This window comes from Penicillium odoratum (assembly GCF_028828045.1).
Source record: "Penicillium odoratum strain IBT 22623 chromosome Unknown utg000008l_segment0_segment0, whole genome shotgun sequence".
NCBI classification, from domain to species: domain Eukaryota; kingdom Fungi; phylum Ascomycota; class Eurotiomycetes; order Eurotiales; family Aspergillaceae; genus Penicillium; species Penicillium odoratum.
The window spans coordinates 4,246,975-4,261,996 of record NW_026643150.1 but is presented as its reverse complement, the minus strand read 5'-3'; the positions used below and the strand labels follow the sequence as shown (position 1 = coordinate 4,261,996).

Here is a 15,022-nt window from a genome sequence, read left to right as displayed (position 1 = left end):
GATCCTCCCCAGGATAATTAGAAAAGGCTGAGGTAAAAGAGAAGTGAAAAAAAGCCAAAGAAGAAAAGTTGGTTAAAAGTATGTATAAGCGAAGGACTCGGATCACAGACCAAGCGAAGGGGGTGAAAAGTATTATATACAATTCGAAAAGGGGTATGGGGAGAACACTGAAGTCCTTGGATGTATGGGAAGCCTAAACGGATAGGACGAGCTGGGTGTCCTCAGCGACACCGTAAGCTCTGCACCTCTCAGCAACTTCGAGGCCAAGCTCCTTCATCCGTTTGGCTCCCTTGCCGGGAGTCTTCCGCTGGGTTGTTTGTCCCTTGGCGGCTTGTTTGCGGCAATGTTGGCGCCAGAACTTTTCTTTTCGTTTCTGGCGCTTCTTCTCGAGACCCTCGACAATGTCGATGGGGCCACGTGTGTGCAGAACCTCGCGAGCACGGGAGTTTTCGTCCTCGAGAGATTCAGAGAAGGGTGGGATTCCGTGCCACCGATGTGACTGGTCGGTAGCAAAGAATGGGTTTGGTGTACGAGGCAACGACTTAGTGCGCACCAAAGGCTGACGATGTTGGTTCAAGTGGCTGATGTTGACACCGCAAGGCGACTCCCTAATCGGCACCTCCGTCCATTTCCTAGGCGAGGGAGACTTGGCTCGCGTACGGGGAGGCGGGGACTTGAGACGCTTGGGTGAGGCACGACCAGCACGAGGAGGCGGTGGCGACACCATGCGCTTGGGCGATAGTCGTGGGGATGTGCGTGTCGGGGCTTCTGTCCGGCCGCGGATAGGCTCCTCATCAGATTCATCCTGTTCAGAGAGATCCTCAAGGTCTTCTTCGGCCTCGGGGTCGCTGGTGGGGAAGCTGGGGTCGATGTCTTGCGGGATCGGAACGTGCTTAGAAATGCGACGCTGCTCTAGGCAAGACTTGTAGGCAGCCTCGAGTGGACGATCTTCATCCAGAGTGCCACAGACGAAATCGGTGCTGTCGGGCAGATTAGGAGTTCCCGGTCGCATCTTGATTGGCTTGGTGGCGCCACGGCGTCCGCCATTTTTCCGCACGGGCGCCGGCAGCCACTTTTGATGATCGTCTGTCATAGAGTCGAATGAAGTGTTTGAAGCCCGACGTTCCATGGTCGGAGGGAAGATATCAATAGCAGGAACATTGGTTTCGGATACGTTCGCAGAGGGGGCCCAGAATTCATAGTCTGAGCCATCGTCGTCGCTCTCATCCGATTCCGCAAAGCCCTCCTCGTTGTCTGACTCGTTACCATCATCCGAAGAGAAGTCATGGACAGTTGAATCATCGTCAGCAAGATCCTCGATATCGTCATCCTCCTCATCTTCTTCTTGGTCGGCTTCTTCAGCGAGGCGGCGAATGGCGTTCTCCTTCTTCATACAGTCGTTCAAGGTGATCTTCTCAGTGAAATCGGTCGTCTTCTTCACCCATTCGTCATCATCATCCACAGAGCTAGCAAATTCATGGAACCGAGTTTCTTCGGATTCTTCAAACTTGCCTAGACCACTGGTCGGAACGCCCTTGGGTGAGTTTGATACAGGTGCCTTGGTCTCTTCAGAGGCCTGGGCGGAGGCCTGGGAGGAAGAAGAGGACTTGCGAGAAACAGGAGCCGGAGAACCACGGCATCGATTCCGGAACGCAGATACGCGCGCCGGCGAGCGTTCTCTTTGTTCTCTTTGAACTACAGACTGACGACTTGGGCAGGCAAAGGTAAGAGTGGATTTGCGCTTCGGAGGTTCGGTCTCTGTTTGTGTGGTCGTCTGTGTCTTTTGTGGCGAGGGAGCCCTGGGCTGGATTGGTTGCGTCTTACCACCACAGGCGAAACTAATACAGCGTTTGCGTCCCAAGTTGGCCTCGACGGAGTTCTCATTGGTATCGACGACCTTGACGCGTTGAGCGATCTCCTTCTTGCCGTCCATGGCAGCTTTGCCCATCATCTGCGGCGGGAGTGGTGGACTAGGCGTGTTGGAGAGGGAAGGGCTGGTGAGGCCGCCATCGCTGGTCAACTCGGCGGTAGAGATTCCAGAGATATTGCTGTGGGGGTAGGAGCGATAGGAGTAGATGGATTCGTGCATAGAGTGATGCATAGAGTGATGTTGTTCAATCGGGGACGTTTCCGGGCTGCTCTTCAAGGCGCGAGTAAGCAGGGATTCCTTCCGGTCGACCAGTGTCGACCGGGTAAATATTAGATCTTCGTTCATCGGGGTGGCGTGCAATATATGTTGATCAGGGGGTTCATCCAAGTCTTCAGGCAGGTCAGCCTCATCGTATGACGGCCTGGAAGAACTAGGCGCGAGAAGCATCTTCAATAGGTTGTGAAAAGAGAATCGATCCCGAGACTGAGCCATTTCGTTTCAATCCAAAAACAGACAGAACATTCGAAATAGTGTTGACCGTTTTGCGGTTCGACAAAAAGTTCAAGATTTGTGCAAAGTTAGATGCTCTCTCGATATCGATCACCAAATAGGATCGAACCAGAGGGCGAAGAACACTCAGTCCCACGCAGGACAGCTCGTCATGATATACAGGACATTTTTGAGGGGGATGGCGCAGTAGTTGAAGATCAGAACCGCCAAGAACGATAGTCGTCTTTCACCGATAGCGAATTTCAATGATGTCTTGAGGGTGGCACGAATAGTTGGCTTGCCAAGGAATATTCCGGGGGAGTGTTGGGCTGCGTATAGATGCAGGAAAAGGAGAGTAGAGAAAAATAAGAAAATTAGATATTAGTATAGTAGTGGAGAGGGGGGAATGAAGTAGGGTGGGAGAGTGACGATGGGCGGCACGATCGGCTTAGGCTTAGCGTGGAAACGGAAATTTGGCTTTTGATTTTATTTTAATTAAAAATTCAAGAAAAAATCGAAAAATTCAAAAAAAAATCAAATTTTCCCTTTTCCGCCACCCTTTTCGGTACAGATGATAGACCCACTAATGCATATGCATTACATGTTCCTGCACCTCGAAATAGTATGTAGTACTCCTAGTACGGAGTAGTGATTCATACATCAGTACTATACTGTTAGTAACAGGATAGTTATTATGCAGCACAAGGTGGTTTTGGTTTGGTTTTCTCTGTTTCTAACGTTTCATTTCCTTTTACGGGCCTTTCACTTCCTTTCCGTGGCACAACTGGTTTCATTTTGATTTTCCGTTTAAAGGTGGAGTGATGACTGTCGAGTTGTTTGAATCACTATGAGGGATTTTGTTGCTGGCTAAACCTGATCAGGGCTCACCAAAAAATACCTGCCGCTTACAGTATCATTACGGAGTACTCAACACTACATCATAGAGTTCCTATAGTAAGCCATGATATAGGAGTTCAAATCAACATCTGTTGTCATTCTTGATTATGATCATTAATTCTCTCTCTATGTCACTTGATTCCAAAATCATGAATTAAACTGAGATCAAAACCTGGAATTGATGGTTTCGTGCAGCACATATTACTCGTATCGTTATCCTCCATGTCACTACCGTTCTCGGCGCTGATCCGTATCGACCGGTATCGCTCGTACCTGTGCCTGAACCCTCTCGAAACCCTAGAGTGGCCCTAGTCTACCACTATAACCAACCTGGTAATTGTAACGAACCTGAGCCGAATCCAAATCCCCCTCTCAAACATTTGAACTATAAACGCGCTCTGCGCGCTTTGTCTCCCTTTTCCTCCGCACAACCTTGGCAGCTGCTTTGGTCCATTGGAATGCTTGTTACTTATTATTCAAAAATCTCCGGGGTAGTTGGTCCTTGTGCTCAATGCGGATACACCAAAACTTGACGGGAATATACGTGTTCGGGTTTAGAGTGGATCTATTTCCTGAATGGAGACTAGTCCTCTACAGTACTCCGTAGATGTACTCCGTATGTACAGCACATTTGACCCTCGTAGCACATCCCCCACAGAGCAATCTGTCCCTGTACGTCCGGGTAGATCGGTCTTGGTACATGGCTGTGTTCAAATTCATGACTCAATTCGTTGTCTGCCCAAAGAATGCCAAGTCTGAAAGGCAGCACCGTTCTTTCATGATCTACCGGCCCAACTCAATAGCATTGATAGCTAATGTTGGTTGTTCGTCATGCTGAGAGGCGAAGTACTTCAGGTACTTCAGGTACTTGGGTACTTTGGTACCTAACTCACATGCATAATGAGTCGCGTGGACAGACAAAAAGGAAATCCCTCCTATCCTACACTGTATTCCCGACCTGCGGTGAACCGTGTACCTTGATCCCCACTGTAAGGCGGGAAAAAATTTCTTCAAAGGAAGCACAAAGTGAAACCTTGGAAATCTTGGAAATCCGCTCATAATCTTTGTTCTATGCTTCTACAGTAGACCAATCGCCTGAATAGAAGCTCGGTGACGAGGACGCCCACGTTGGAGTAGAGGAGCGGTCAGTCACGATCGCAATCGGGTCCCCAAAACCGGGTCCAGTAACAATGGCAAAGGAATGGAACAAAGTATCCGCATTTCCTGCAATCCAGTAATACAAGGTCACGGATGAGAACCGGGATCCTGGATCAAAGGAAAGGCTGCAGTTTTGAAACTTCAGCGGTTAGATCGCGACAAGCTTCGCAAATCCTCGGATCGTAACCCCACACTGCAGCACATCGGTCGCGAGCAGGCATGCCCCCTGTAAGCAGCGAGAAAGTTCACTGGGCTGCAGATCTGATCCGTGGACCGGTAGAGAGCAGACAGATTTAAAATGCTGTGTGAAAGCTTGTTGTCAACAGAACGGCGATACCGCTATGATGAACCACGTTGTCAATTCCCAATTCTCCAATGACAATTACAAAGGTTAGTTTCGCGCAGCAATCAGAAGTACTAAAACCCGGTGACTTTGGGACGCTCCGTGCCACACGATGTCGATCGAGCCATTTCCCCTCTGCGCGCGTGTCGCTCAGCTCTTCTCATTGGAGTAGGTCGAGTGGGCTGAAGCCAACTTCTCCAATCCTTGTTCATGTCTCTCAGCTCTCGGTTAGGATGCCGGAATCCAGTACATTAGCCGTATAACCTGTAATGAACCCGCCACATAATTCGGGGTCAATTCGGGTTAAGTGGTTACAAAGCGAAAAGAGAAGCCACCGGGAAAAACAGGGGAGAAGGTCCTATCTGCCCCCACCAAGGATTCACGATGCCCCAGTTGCTCTCGTGGCAGAGCGGGACAGTAAACATTGAACATTGGCCCATGGGGATTCGACGAGTAAGCCGTAGGATCCGCAACATGGACTAAAACCCCCGTAACGCAATAAGGTGTGAACTGTGCAGGTGCAGGTGGCGCTACTGTACACGAGCGGCACGATGTCCGCGATCCTGTAATTTGCTTGGAAGAAAGTCCGTACAGGAAGGCAACTGTTGACCGGCAGCATCAACCGGGGAAGTGGAGACGATAGGATGGGTTAGTCAGACGTTCTCTAATATGAGGCATTTTAACAGCTCTCCGCTAGCATGCGACGAACACCGGATAGGGTTAAGCTAGGTTTCCTTGAACTAACTTGACTTTGCCTTGGTTGCATGTCATCTAATTGACAGCGGTTGTCTCGCTTGGCTTATCTCTCCAATAATCTTTTCCGTTGTCTACGTAGAGCATCGTTCCTGATACTGTCCCGTGAGACGGAATCGCAATTTTCCACTCCTGCATATACCAGTCCACGTTACCAAGACCGGCGTTGTACAATGACTCGGAATAATCAAGATTTATTTAGATATCAGGTATATACATCGCCACAATAATCTGTGGCGAAAGATACCTAGAGAACTGGAGTGTTGTACTCCGCCAAAAGTACATGACTTACCAAGTACAGTCAGCAAAATGACAAACCAAACACAAACAGAAATCTTCCACATCTCAGTCAAAAGGAGATGAACACAAAATACCCCGATCCCCATTTCAGCAATACTTGGCGAATAATAGTCCTAACCGCCAAGCCCGAAACAGACAAATGCGCCCGATACAACTCATACCAAAACAAAGGGGGAAACAATAATCCAGCTCCAGCTTCAGCTCCACACCTATTCTGGGCTTGAATATAGTGGACGAACACCAGTTCTTGGCTTTCCCCCTTGATCCCTCCTATTTCTGGAGAAAGTTTCAGGGGAAATGCCCACTTGGACATACGCAAGGACATCCTCGGCGCCAAGCAATCCCTCAATTCATATCACCATGACTGTCACCGCCTGAGTCTCGATAGTGCAATTGGAAATAATCCTGCGCCAAGGGCGATCATGGCGATCCGACTCAGCATACATACACATGAAGAGAGGGGGCTTGGCGAGCCTTGAAACTAGGAGATCTACTGGATTTGGCGCCAAGATGTCACACGGAGAGAGATGAGAAGGGATGGACTAAGTGATACCTTCCCGGGGCAGTGTGATGATACTATTTCGGCCCCGGGATCGACCGGCCACATGTTACAGGCTTGGCTTGGGGACTCGGTACGGACCGATCGAGTAATGTAATTTTTTCTTCTCTACTTACTGCCCAGGTGCTCATGTTCTACGACAGTTACCCCGTGCTTATCGGGCGATATGGGATGCAGCAGCTGTGTCTTGGTATCTTGGAATTGCGTATTTGGCTGGTCTGCAGTGTTGAGGATCAGGATTAATGATACTGCGCCCGGCGTTTATGTCCCCTGCATTGTTACCGTGCCAATGATGGGATCCTGATGTAGGTGTTAAGGTTGCGATATGAGGCCCCCAAGATTGATATCCAGGACTCTGAAACCACACCGACTCCCAGGCTTGGACCTCAGATTCCATGGTTGGCAATGCCAGTTTTCTTTGCCCAGCCTGACAGCAGCTATACCAGCCATGTACTCAATAGCACTGGATATATTTCCTTTCCAATTAACCCCCTGCATCGTTGATTATCCTAATCTGTACTCCGTACATGTTGAAGTAAAAGTCCCAGATTCAACCTGAAACCTAAATACAACATATTTGAACTCTGAAACTCGAACATCGAGTATATGTAAAATAACCATGTATCAGGAACCAACCGTTCAAATTCATCAGTGCTTTGGCCGAAACATCTCGAAACGCAGATCGCCGATCGACAATGGAGCAAGACATGGTTGGCCCGCAACACTGGTCACCGGGACATAGCAACCAGTCACCAATAACAATCCATCCTCGCTGCACAACAACAAAGTTTATGTACACCCGCAAATAAACCTCGGACAAGACCGGACTTTCCTCAAAGAGATGATCACCATCACCGGTTGGGGGACAGATGTCATCTGTTCTGAATAGTCCAGTCATCTGAATGGATATCCTCTAACTGTGGGACCACGTTTATCGTTTATTGCCTGATTCGATCAAACATGATGAAAGATGTACTGTCTTAGGTGGTGGCGCGTATACGGGCTCGTGATGATATCATTTCCGTTCCGTGGGAGTGCAAGTGGCCACCGTTGGGGCTGAAACCGGACGCCATGCTGGCTTTTACTAAGTCCTCGCTGCAGCTTTATATACTTATTTATCTGATTTAATATTTGGAATATTGAAATTTTGAGATTGAAATGCTGTTGTCAGGCTGAGTAAAAGAATATAGGTAGGTTTGAGCGGGATACTGAATACGGTGTTCAACCGTTGGTCTCTACATCATACCGTCGCTTTCTTATTCGTCTGGTCTACCATCCGTACCCTTGTAAAATGTTGGGGCCTCTTGGAATGACGCTTTTCTGCTGGGAGATGTTCCAGCGGTCTGGGAAAGGGGTTGGGGATTTAGTAACTGTTTGCAGAGAGTGTGGCCAACCAGGGTGATGTCATACTAATATATAGAACTAATATTCATATAACTTCTGCAATGTAATGTGCGGTACATTATGTAGAAATACCTGATCTCACCGCCGCTTTGAGTTCCAGTAATAGGTCCGATATTCTCCCTTGCTCATCAAGGGCCGTATCGACTGGATGGCTTCTACGCCACATGCGTTGGAAACAGTGACGCAGAAGATAGCTGTTTGTCCTAAAAGAATTCTTTAACACAGAACTCTCGGGCTTAACAACCATGGAGTATCTGGACAAGGTCAAATTGTAAAACTCTGACCTTGGGACCTGATATCGAAACATTGAAGAGTCCGATCGCCAATAAAATACTGGGTAGTTGATCTTCTGATAATCTTGTACAGATCTGGGCAATCAGACCATAGGAATGGGATGTTAGTGACCAAAGTAGGTCGGTAATAAGGTCATTGGCACGCATTTAGTGACCAAAGTAGGTCGGTAATAAGGTCATTGGCATATGCGTGCCAACTCCCATGGGCTAGACGATGTCGTCAGGAGCTTGACTCAGGTTGTATAAGAGCTCTTCTGGGTTGGTGCTTCTTGTGGGTGTAGCCTTGCCTGCAAGAGGGCCTGTCTTGCGTGACTTGCTACTAGTAGATGTGCTCGTGGACCACCCGCTTTCGTTTCTTGTCGAGAGCCTCATGATCGCTATCACCAGAACCATTTACACTATCCAAAAATTGGTTAGTGCTGATGGAATGTTGCGGTATTGGAGTCTTATGTTATCGTAGGCCGAGATTTCCCACGTCTTCCTTGGCCATCGCGTCAGTAGTCCTGCTGGGTAAGGTAGTTGGGGAGATAAATGACCTAGTAAAGCTTGCCCGCCATGGCTGCTGTGAACAAGCGCTATATCTCGCATTTTTTACTATGTGTAGTCACTGTGAACTTGAAATGTGGAATAAATCAACCACTGCGACCAATTTAGGGAATTTTTAATACCCAGGCCCGATAATAATGTCTCTAGTCACTAACGTTGATCTATACAGAGAAACTTTCCTTGTATACGTGGGCCTCACTGGACCTGTATCTGAGCCACGGAGTGCCTCGTAGAAGAACAGCCAGCCCCAGCCGCATGGTTTCAAGAGCAGTAAAAACATCCTGAAACCAGTCGTAGCGACTGTGGAATCCGTTCCCGTGGAAGAATTGAGACGACATTGCCATAGGGAAGAGCAGATTATGCCGACCAAGAATGTGCATATGTGGCTGAAAAAAGTACCCGACGCCATGACAGATCTAGTCGGCGTTTAAAAAGCGCAACGTTAACATGTTGGCACCTGTGCTATTGTTCAATTCGTCAGCGCCATGCTCGGGAGCGTTCGAATCAGATGACTCTAATGGAGTGTCCCTTCCCCGCTCAATTTCATATACAATAGAATATATAGTAAGCTGTGCGGCCCAATAAAGATTGAAGAGTTCTGCTATATCAACAGATAAAAGCTCATAACCCTTGGAAAAGATTGAGCTTGTGGCTTAGGACTGGGGCATAGACTGATCGGGGACCAGCGTATAATGGACGTCGGGGTATGTTGTCTTGAGTCGCGTGTGCCATGAATCTGCTTCGATCTTCGGGTCTTAGTATGAGTTGATCACATTATAGGCATCCTGCTCGGATCGTACACTTCCCGCTTCTTCAATGAGAGTAGTGCATTCTATGAGAATATCAGAATATCGATCATCTCATCAAGTGGGTTATCTGTCTTTACCGGTGAAAGAGCTTTCTATGTTGGAAAGAAAGAGAGGACTGATTGAGACTTTCTAATGGCGTGAGAAACTGTACAAGTTAGAAGTCGCATGGTGAATTGCAATCTATGCAAACCTATATTTGATAACATTAATTGCCTGAGTAGCATGCTGGAAAGTTGATCCCTCTTGAGAGATTTCTCATAGCGTGCCCGAACGTCATTGGCACCTTGCATATGTGCCATCCACTCCGCAAACACGTGCGTACAACTTATCACTTGGAAGGATCAGTACAGAATTATCATTTGAAAGAGACTCATACTAATCTCATATGACTGAAATACACTATTAGCACACAGGGCCTCCTGAACCGGAAGTCCGATGCGCGGTATCAAGGCAGCAAGAGCTTGAATAGCATGTTTATAAAGCATCACACCGTGATGTATCAACCGATCATCATTGAACTTCCTACCAATAAAGACCGAAGCAAGCGCCGAAATGACTCGATCAAACAGCTGAGTAATTTTGCCGCCCATTCAAGCAACTATACATAGTAAGACGCTAAGCATGAAAATTGCGTGATTTATTCAAATTGTAATGCATTCACAATTGATATAAACATCCCATTCGTTTAAATGAAGACAAACCACGTCAGTGCTACATTTATCGCTAGCTCAAAGTCATATGCTCAGCGTCATTATGTGAGTATATAGCCAATGTCTTGTAAGTTACAATAAGTTCTGACTGCTCTCTCATTTGGGCGAGCATTTGAAACAGGGATGACTGCTAGATGCCTAAGTACAAAGCTTTAAAATCGCAAAGAATCTGCAAGGAATGGGGAAGATGTAGATCAATGTTCCATGAACTATATCCCTTCATTCCTCTACCTCAAGTTCCTGACCGATTAAACTCAATCTTCAACCTTGATAGCCGACATTCCAAACATCTCAGCATACCTATACTGATGAGTTTTGGTCTTAAAGTTTGGTTGAAGCACACGCTTACGCAAGCCTAAGGTTTCACCGAAGATCTAGCCGATTCTAGCGCCAATCGTGACTACATAATGTCTTGAATGATTGACGGGTTATTTAATTATGAAAACCACTTTACCCACCTTTCAATTTCAACCCCAACACTTTAATCATGCCAGACGACACTTCAATTGATACAAAGCTGGTAATTGGAACTCGCAATTCCAAATTGGCACTAGTCCAAGCCGAACGGGTTTCCAAAGCCTTATCCAGCGCTCACCCCCACATCAGCTTCCCATGGAAAACCATCTCAGTCAGGGGAGACGTGGATAAGACAAGCCCGTTCCTGAAATTTGGCGGTCCCTCCGATGCCGCCAAAAATATTTGGACAGAAGAGATGGAGGCCAAACTTTGCGCTGGCGAGTTGGACCTGCTTGTGCATTGTTTGAAGGATATGCCCACTCGTCTACCGAGCGAATGCATTTTAGGTGCGATAATTCACCGTGAGGATCCTACCGATGCATTTGTAATCAAGGCAAGCCTGCAAGAGCGGTATACCGATCTTGACCAATTGCCCGCGGGATCGGTGATTGGTACCAGTTCCACTCGCCGGAAGGCGCTCCTCGGATACAAGTACCCTCATTTGAAAGTGCAAGAATGTCGTGGGAACATGTGAGACTCTTTGCAGTGTGGGCTCCTTCAAATATGGACCCTGAAGGCTGACCTCATTAGTGATACTCGACTCCGGAAACTCGATGATCCGGAGGGGCCTTTTACAGCTATTATCATTGCAACTGCTGGCTTGAACCGGATCAATATGGCTAGTCGCATCACAAAGCATCTGCCTCCGTCTGAATTTCCCTATGCAATTGGGCAAGGGGCTTTGGGTGTTGAGATTCGCAAGAATGATACTGAGACCTTGCGCATCATACAAGCCATTGAAGATCCTCTCACACGATGGATCTGTATGGCAGAGCGATCACTGCTCCGCAGCCTCCAGGGAGGATGCTCTTCTCCAGTCGCTGTTCACTCCAGAATCGAAAAGCAAGATAGTCAATATTCTCCCGGGGGTCGTATACGAATTGAAGGCACCATCATTCATCCCCATGGCTTGAGCCAGATCTCGCAAAGCGCAGCTGCGGATGTGACGAGTGACAGTGAAGCGGAGGCGCTTGGGAGATTGCTTGCAAAGTGCCTGGAGGATGCTGGTGGACGGGACCTTCTAGATGAAATCCGTCTTGTTCAAGGGAAGGAATTCAATAACGCTCAGAATTAAGCTGTACTTCTATTGGTGTAGAGCATTGATTATAAGTTAAACACTTGGCTTTATTTCCCCTATGAAGTATCTTAACGTAATTGAACAAAGTGCTCAAATACCACCAGAGGTCTCAATCAAAGACATAACAGCCAGAAGATATTACTTGGAAGGTATTAGGGAAATAGATCGCCCTTATATCACAAGTTCACCACAGTCTTAGTGTCACCTGACCACCACACTAGCGTGACGGTCATTGACAAGCCAAGACTCTCACATCCTCAAGCCAATGATGGCAGACGATACAGAGAATTTCGAAATCAGATCCCCCATATTATAGAATTCAAGAGAAAAATCTCTAGTCATGCCAGCTCACAGAACAAAACCCAAGAGCCACATGCAGCGAAAAGGCACAGACACGCCACGTCGAAGTGCACGCCTAAAGAAGATTTCAGGGGCTCTTGATTCAGAAATCCCAAAATCCCACTCAAAAAGCACGGCAAATGTCATTGACGCATGTCCAGAGGATGAAATTGTCATCCCGTGGCAACCTGGGAACATGACAACATCAGCCATCAACAAAGCCCTGGATATTCCTGAGATTCTAGAGATGATCCTGGCCCAGGTAGACATGCGCACGCTTCTCACATCCCAAAGAGTCTGTCGCAACTGGGTGGCTGTGATTAGCAAGTCGCCGTCAATCCAAAAGGCCCTCTTCTTCACTCCGATTCAGGACTCTGAATGGGGAATGGAGAAAAAGATACTCAACCCGCTGTTGATGGAGACTTTTCTTTTCATATTTTCCAATAAGGACAGAAGAAATTGTTGCGGAGTTGAAGTTTCCGTCAATCCCTATGAGGAAAACCCACCATGGGGTCGTATATACGACTATTCTGTCCTTCTCCCCAGGAATAGCAAGACCTGTTGCGGACTCAACTTTTACCACTTGACCATGGCCAAAGATGCTTCGACCATGGCTCGTTTTGTGCACAAGGACGCAACCTGGCGCAAGATGTTAGTCCGGCAGCCTCCTATCTTGGAGATTGGACTTCTCCATTATACTTGCATATTCATGGACGAAAGCCTCAGAAGCTCTAGTATCCCAGTCAGTTTGCAACTCACGCGAGCTAATTGCACGCTCATTCCAATGCTTAAGATGGCTAATATATTGCATTTAGGCGAGTCAAGAGATGCAAAAAGCCGGATACGATGGGATTCGGATGGAAAGACTTTTCGAGCTTTTGCTCTTCAACGAACGGGTTCAATCCTCTGGTAGGGAAGCACAGGTATATTGGTCTGCTGAGGAGTTGACCATATCCGATGAATGGAGCCACAAGAGCTTTAACAATGAGTTTCATCAGATGATGAGCAAGTTTGGCTTGATTGTTTATACGCGCCAAATTATAGCTATTGCTGTTTGTGGTGGTTGTGACTATCCTCTAAAGGTCACGGAGGTCACTAGGAGCGATATTATCGCGGCATATAGAAAAGGCCATTTAGGTATCAAATCTAGAAAAAGGGCTATCAAAAAAGCAGAGGTTGAAATTGGTGTCCTCAAAGAGGATGGAGGGGATTTGTGAAGTTCATAATCAAGGTTTCGTGGGCGAAAATATTCCTTTTTCCTCGGATGAATGCGACGTAGACTGAAAGCTGGACTGAACAGCAATTGAATACTTTCGAAGGCTGATCAGTCGGCCAGGGGAAGGGGAGGCTACATGGGTAGCCGGGAAACAGAAGAAAGGGTGATGATCTGTATTCCAAGAGGGATGGAGGAGAGAGAGGGAGATCTAGCGAAGACATCCAAGCGCTGGAGCAAACGGAGGAGATCACCTGGCCCCACCCTTAATGATGTGCAATCTCCCTTGGAGAAGCTAAAAATCCTATATTGCTGTTTATTGGAGTATGGGGTCAGCTGACCCTCTCCGTTTGCCAGGGCGTGGATGTCGTTAGCTAGATCTCTCTCTCTCTCTCTCTCTCTCTCTCTCTCTCTCTCTCCATCTCTCTCTCTTTCTCTTTCTCTCCTCCATCCCTCTCGGAATACAGATCTTGTCCCTTTCATTTGTTTCCACGCTACTATGTAGCCCTTCCCCTGGACAGCAGATCAGCTGCCGACACTATTAATGGATGTCACTGGACCGATCCCCAGGTGTTCCAGGATTCAAATGCATTTTGAGCTCATGGAACAACTTTGAGCCTGATGGCCTGGATTGCGGTTCTCAATTGGGTAACATTGAGGCTGTGCAAACACCATTGTTGGCTAGATGAATAGGAATCAAGTCGTGGTTCCGCTGTTGCCGAATGGGGGAATGGAGATTCTGGTTGGTGTGGAGTAGGCACTGAATGACCCGGTATTTCACAAAATACGGTGTTGGATATATGGGGACTTGGCTCTCAAGTACTCCTGATTCATCAGGGGCTTCTAGTCTATCCACTTCATGGTATTTGTCTAGCAATTTTTCTAAGATATGACTTGACTATAAATACATCTTTAAGGGTAGTAATTATAAAAGAATGTCCACCAGGTGTTCCACGTCAACTGACACACGTTATACTCATTTCACTCTCAACCAACCACAAGATATCAGTTTCAGCAACAGCACTCGCAACACTCAAAGCAGCAGAGACCAGCACAGCTATACGAATCATCATCAGTACCAGGTCAATTGAGAGGTCAGCATTTCCGATACTCACACTCCACAGCAAAAGTCGCCACCACCCCGCATTTGAACGGCCGCAGATTCAGTACCCTAAGATCGAGTTAGTTCCGATCGTTAATGAATGACATCAGAACAGAGAGTAGTCGTACCGGTTGCTGCGTAATGGTCTGATTCATCGAAGGAGCAGCAGGGCTATTAGGTTGTTGCATGGTGACGGTATTGGCGTCCCACTTATTCTCGTTGATAGGCTGCTCAGCCCCCTGGAACCAGCTCTTGATTGTTTCAAACATTATGGAGACAAATATGATCTGACTTTGGGGTGAAAATGAGCTCTAAAAATAAATGGGAGTTTCCGGGACTTATAAATCGAGGCAACCAGAATCGCATAAAGGGTCGAGCTACCCCTACTCCGTGCACAGCCGGGCCACATGTCGGCTTAACCCCGTATAAAATCAATATTCGAGACAATTCTAGTGGTTATCATGGACGCGTAAGTCAGCGCCACGTTTGATGAAGAGTGGAGTCGTGCCAAGCTAATATTGCGGGTAGGGCTAGGTAGGATTCGCTGCTTATTGAACGCTTGCGTAGACTAGTTCGTTCATTGCTGAATGAATGTTTTTCGAATATGCGACGTACTCGTATTTGAATGAGGAAGCTAATTACC

At 47.3% G+C, this 15,022-nt stretch overlaps 4 protein-coding genes across 4 annotated transcripts; 2 read left to right on the top strand and 2 right to left on the bottom strand.

Moving 5' to 3' along the window:
- Positions 1 to 193: 193 nt before the first annotated feature.
- N7520_011833 (DUF2457 domain-containing protein) lies at positions 194 to 2,317 on the bottom strand (the record flags this gene model as incomplete). The annotated part of the gene is made up of 1 exon (XM_057145766.1): positions 194 to 2,317. The coding sequence occupies one exon, from the start codon at positions 2,315 to 2,317 to the stop codon at positions 194 to 196; it is 2,124 nt and encodes a 707-aa protein (XP_056991520.1).
- Positions 2,318 to 10,618: 8,301 nt separating this feature from the next.
- On the top strand, positions 10,619 to 11,722 carry N7520_011832 (porphobilinogen deaminase; the record flags this gene model as incomplete). The annotated part of the gene is made up of 2 exons (XM_057145765.1): positions 10,619 to 11,118; positions 11,179 to 11,722. The coding sequence occupies 2 exons, from the start codon at positions 10,619 to 10,621 to the stop codon at positions 11,720 to 11,722; spliced, it is 1,044 nt and encodes a 347-aa protein (XP_056991519.1).
- A 376-nt stretch (positions 11,723 to 12,098) lies between these two features.
- N7520_011831 (F-box protein) lies at positions 12,099 to 13,281 on the top strand (the record flags this gene model as incomplete). The annotated part of the gene is made up of 2 exons (XM_057145764.1): positions 12,099 to 12,806; positions 12,880 to 13,281. 2 exons carry the CDS (start codon positions 12,099 to 12,101, stop codon positions 13,279 to 13,281), a joined length of 1,110 nt encoding a protein of 369 aa, XP_056991518.1.
- Positions 13,282 to 14,288: 1,007 nt separating this feature from the next.
- On the bottom strand, positions 14,289 to 14,648 carry N7520_011830 (uncharacterized protein; the record flags this gene model as incomplete). Its single annotated transcript, XM_057145763.1, has 3 exons — positions 14,289 to 14,334; positions 14,393 to 14,448; positions 14,508 to 14,648. 3 exons carry the CDS (start codon positions 14,646 to 14,648, stop codon positions 14,289 to 14,291), a joined length of 243 nt encoding a protein of 80 aa, XP_056991517.1.
- Between the last annotated feature and the right edge of the window lie 374 nt (positions 14,649 to 15,022).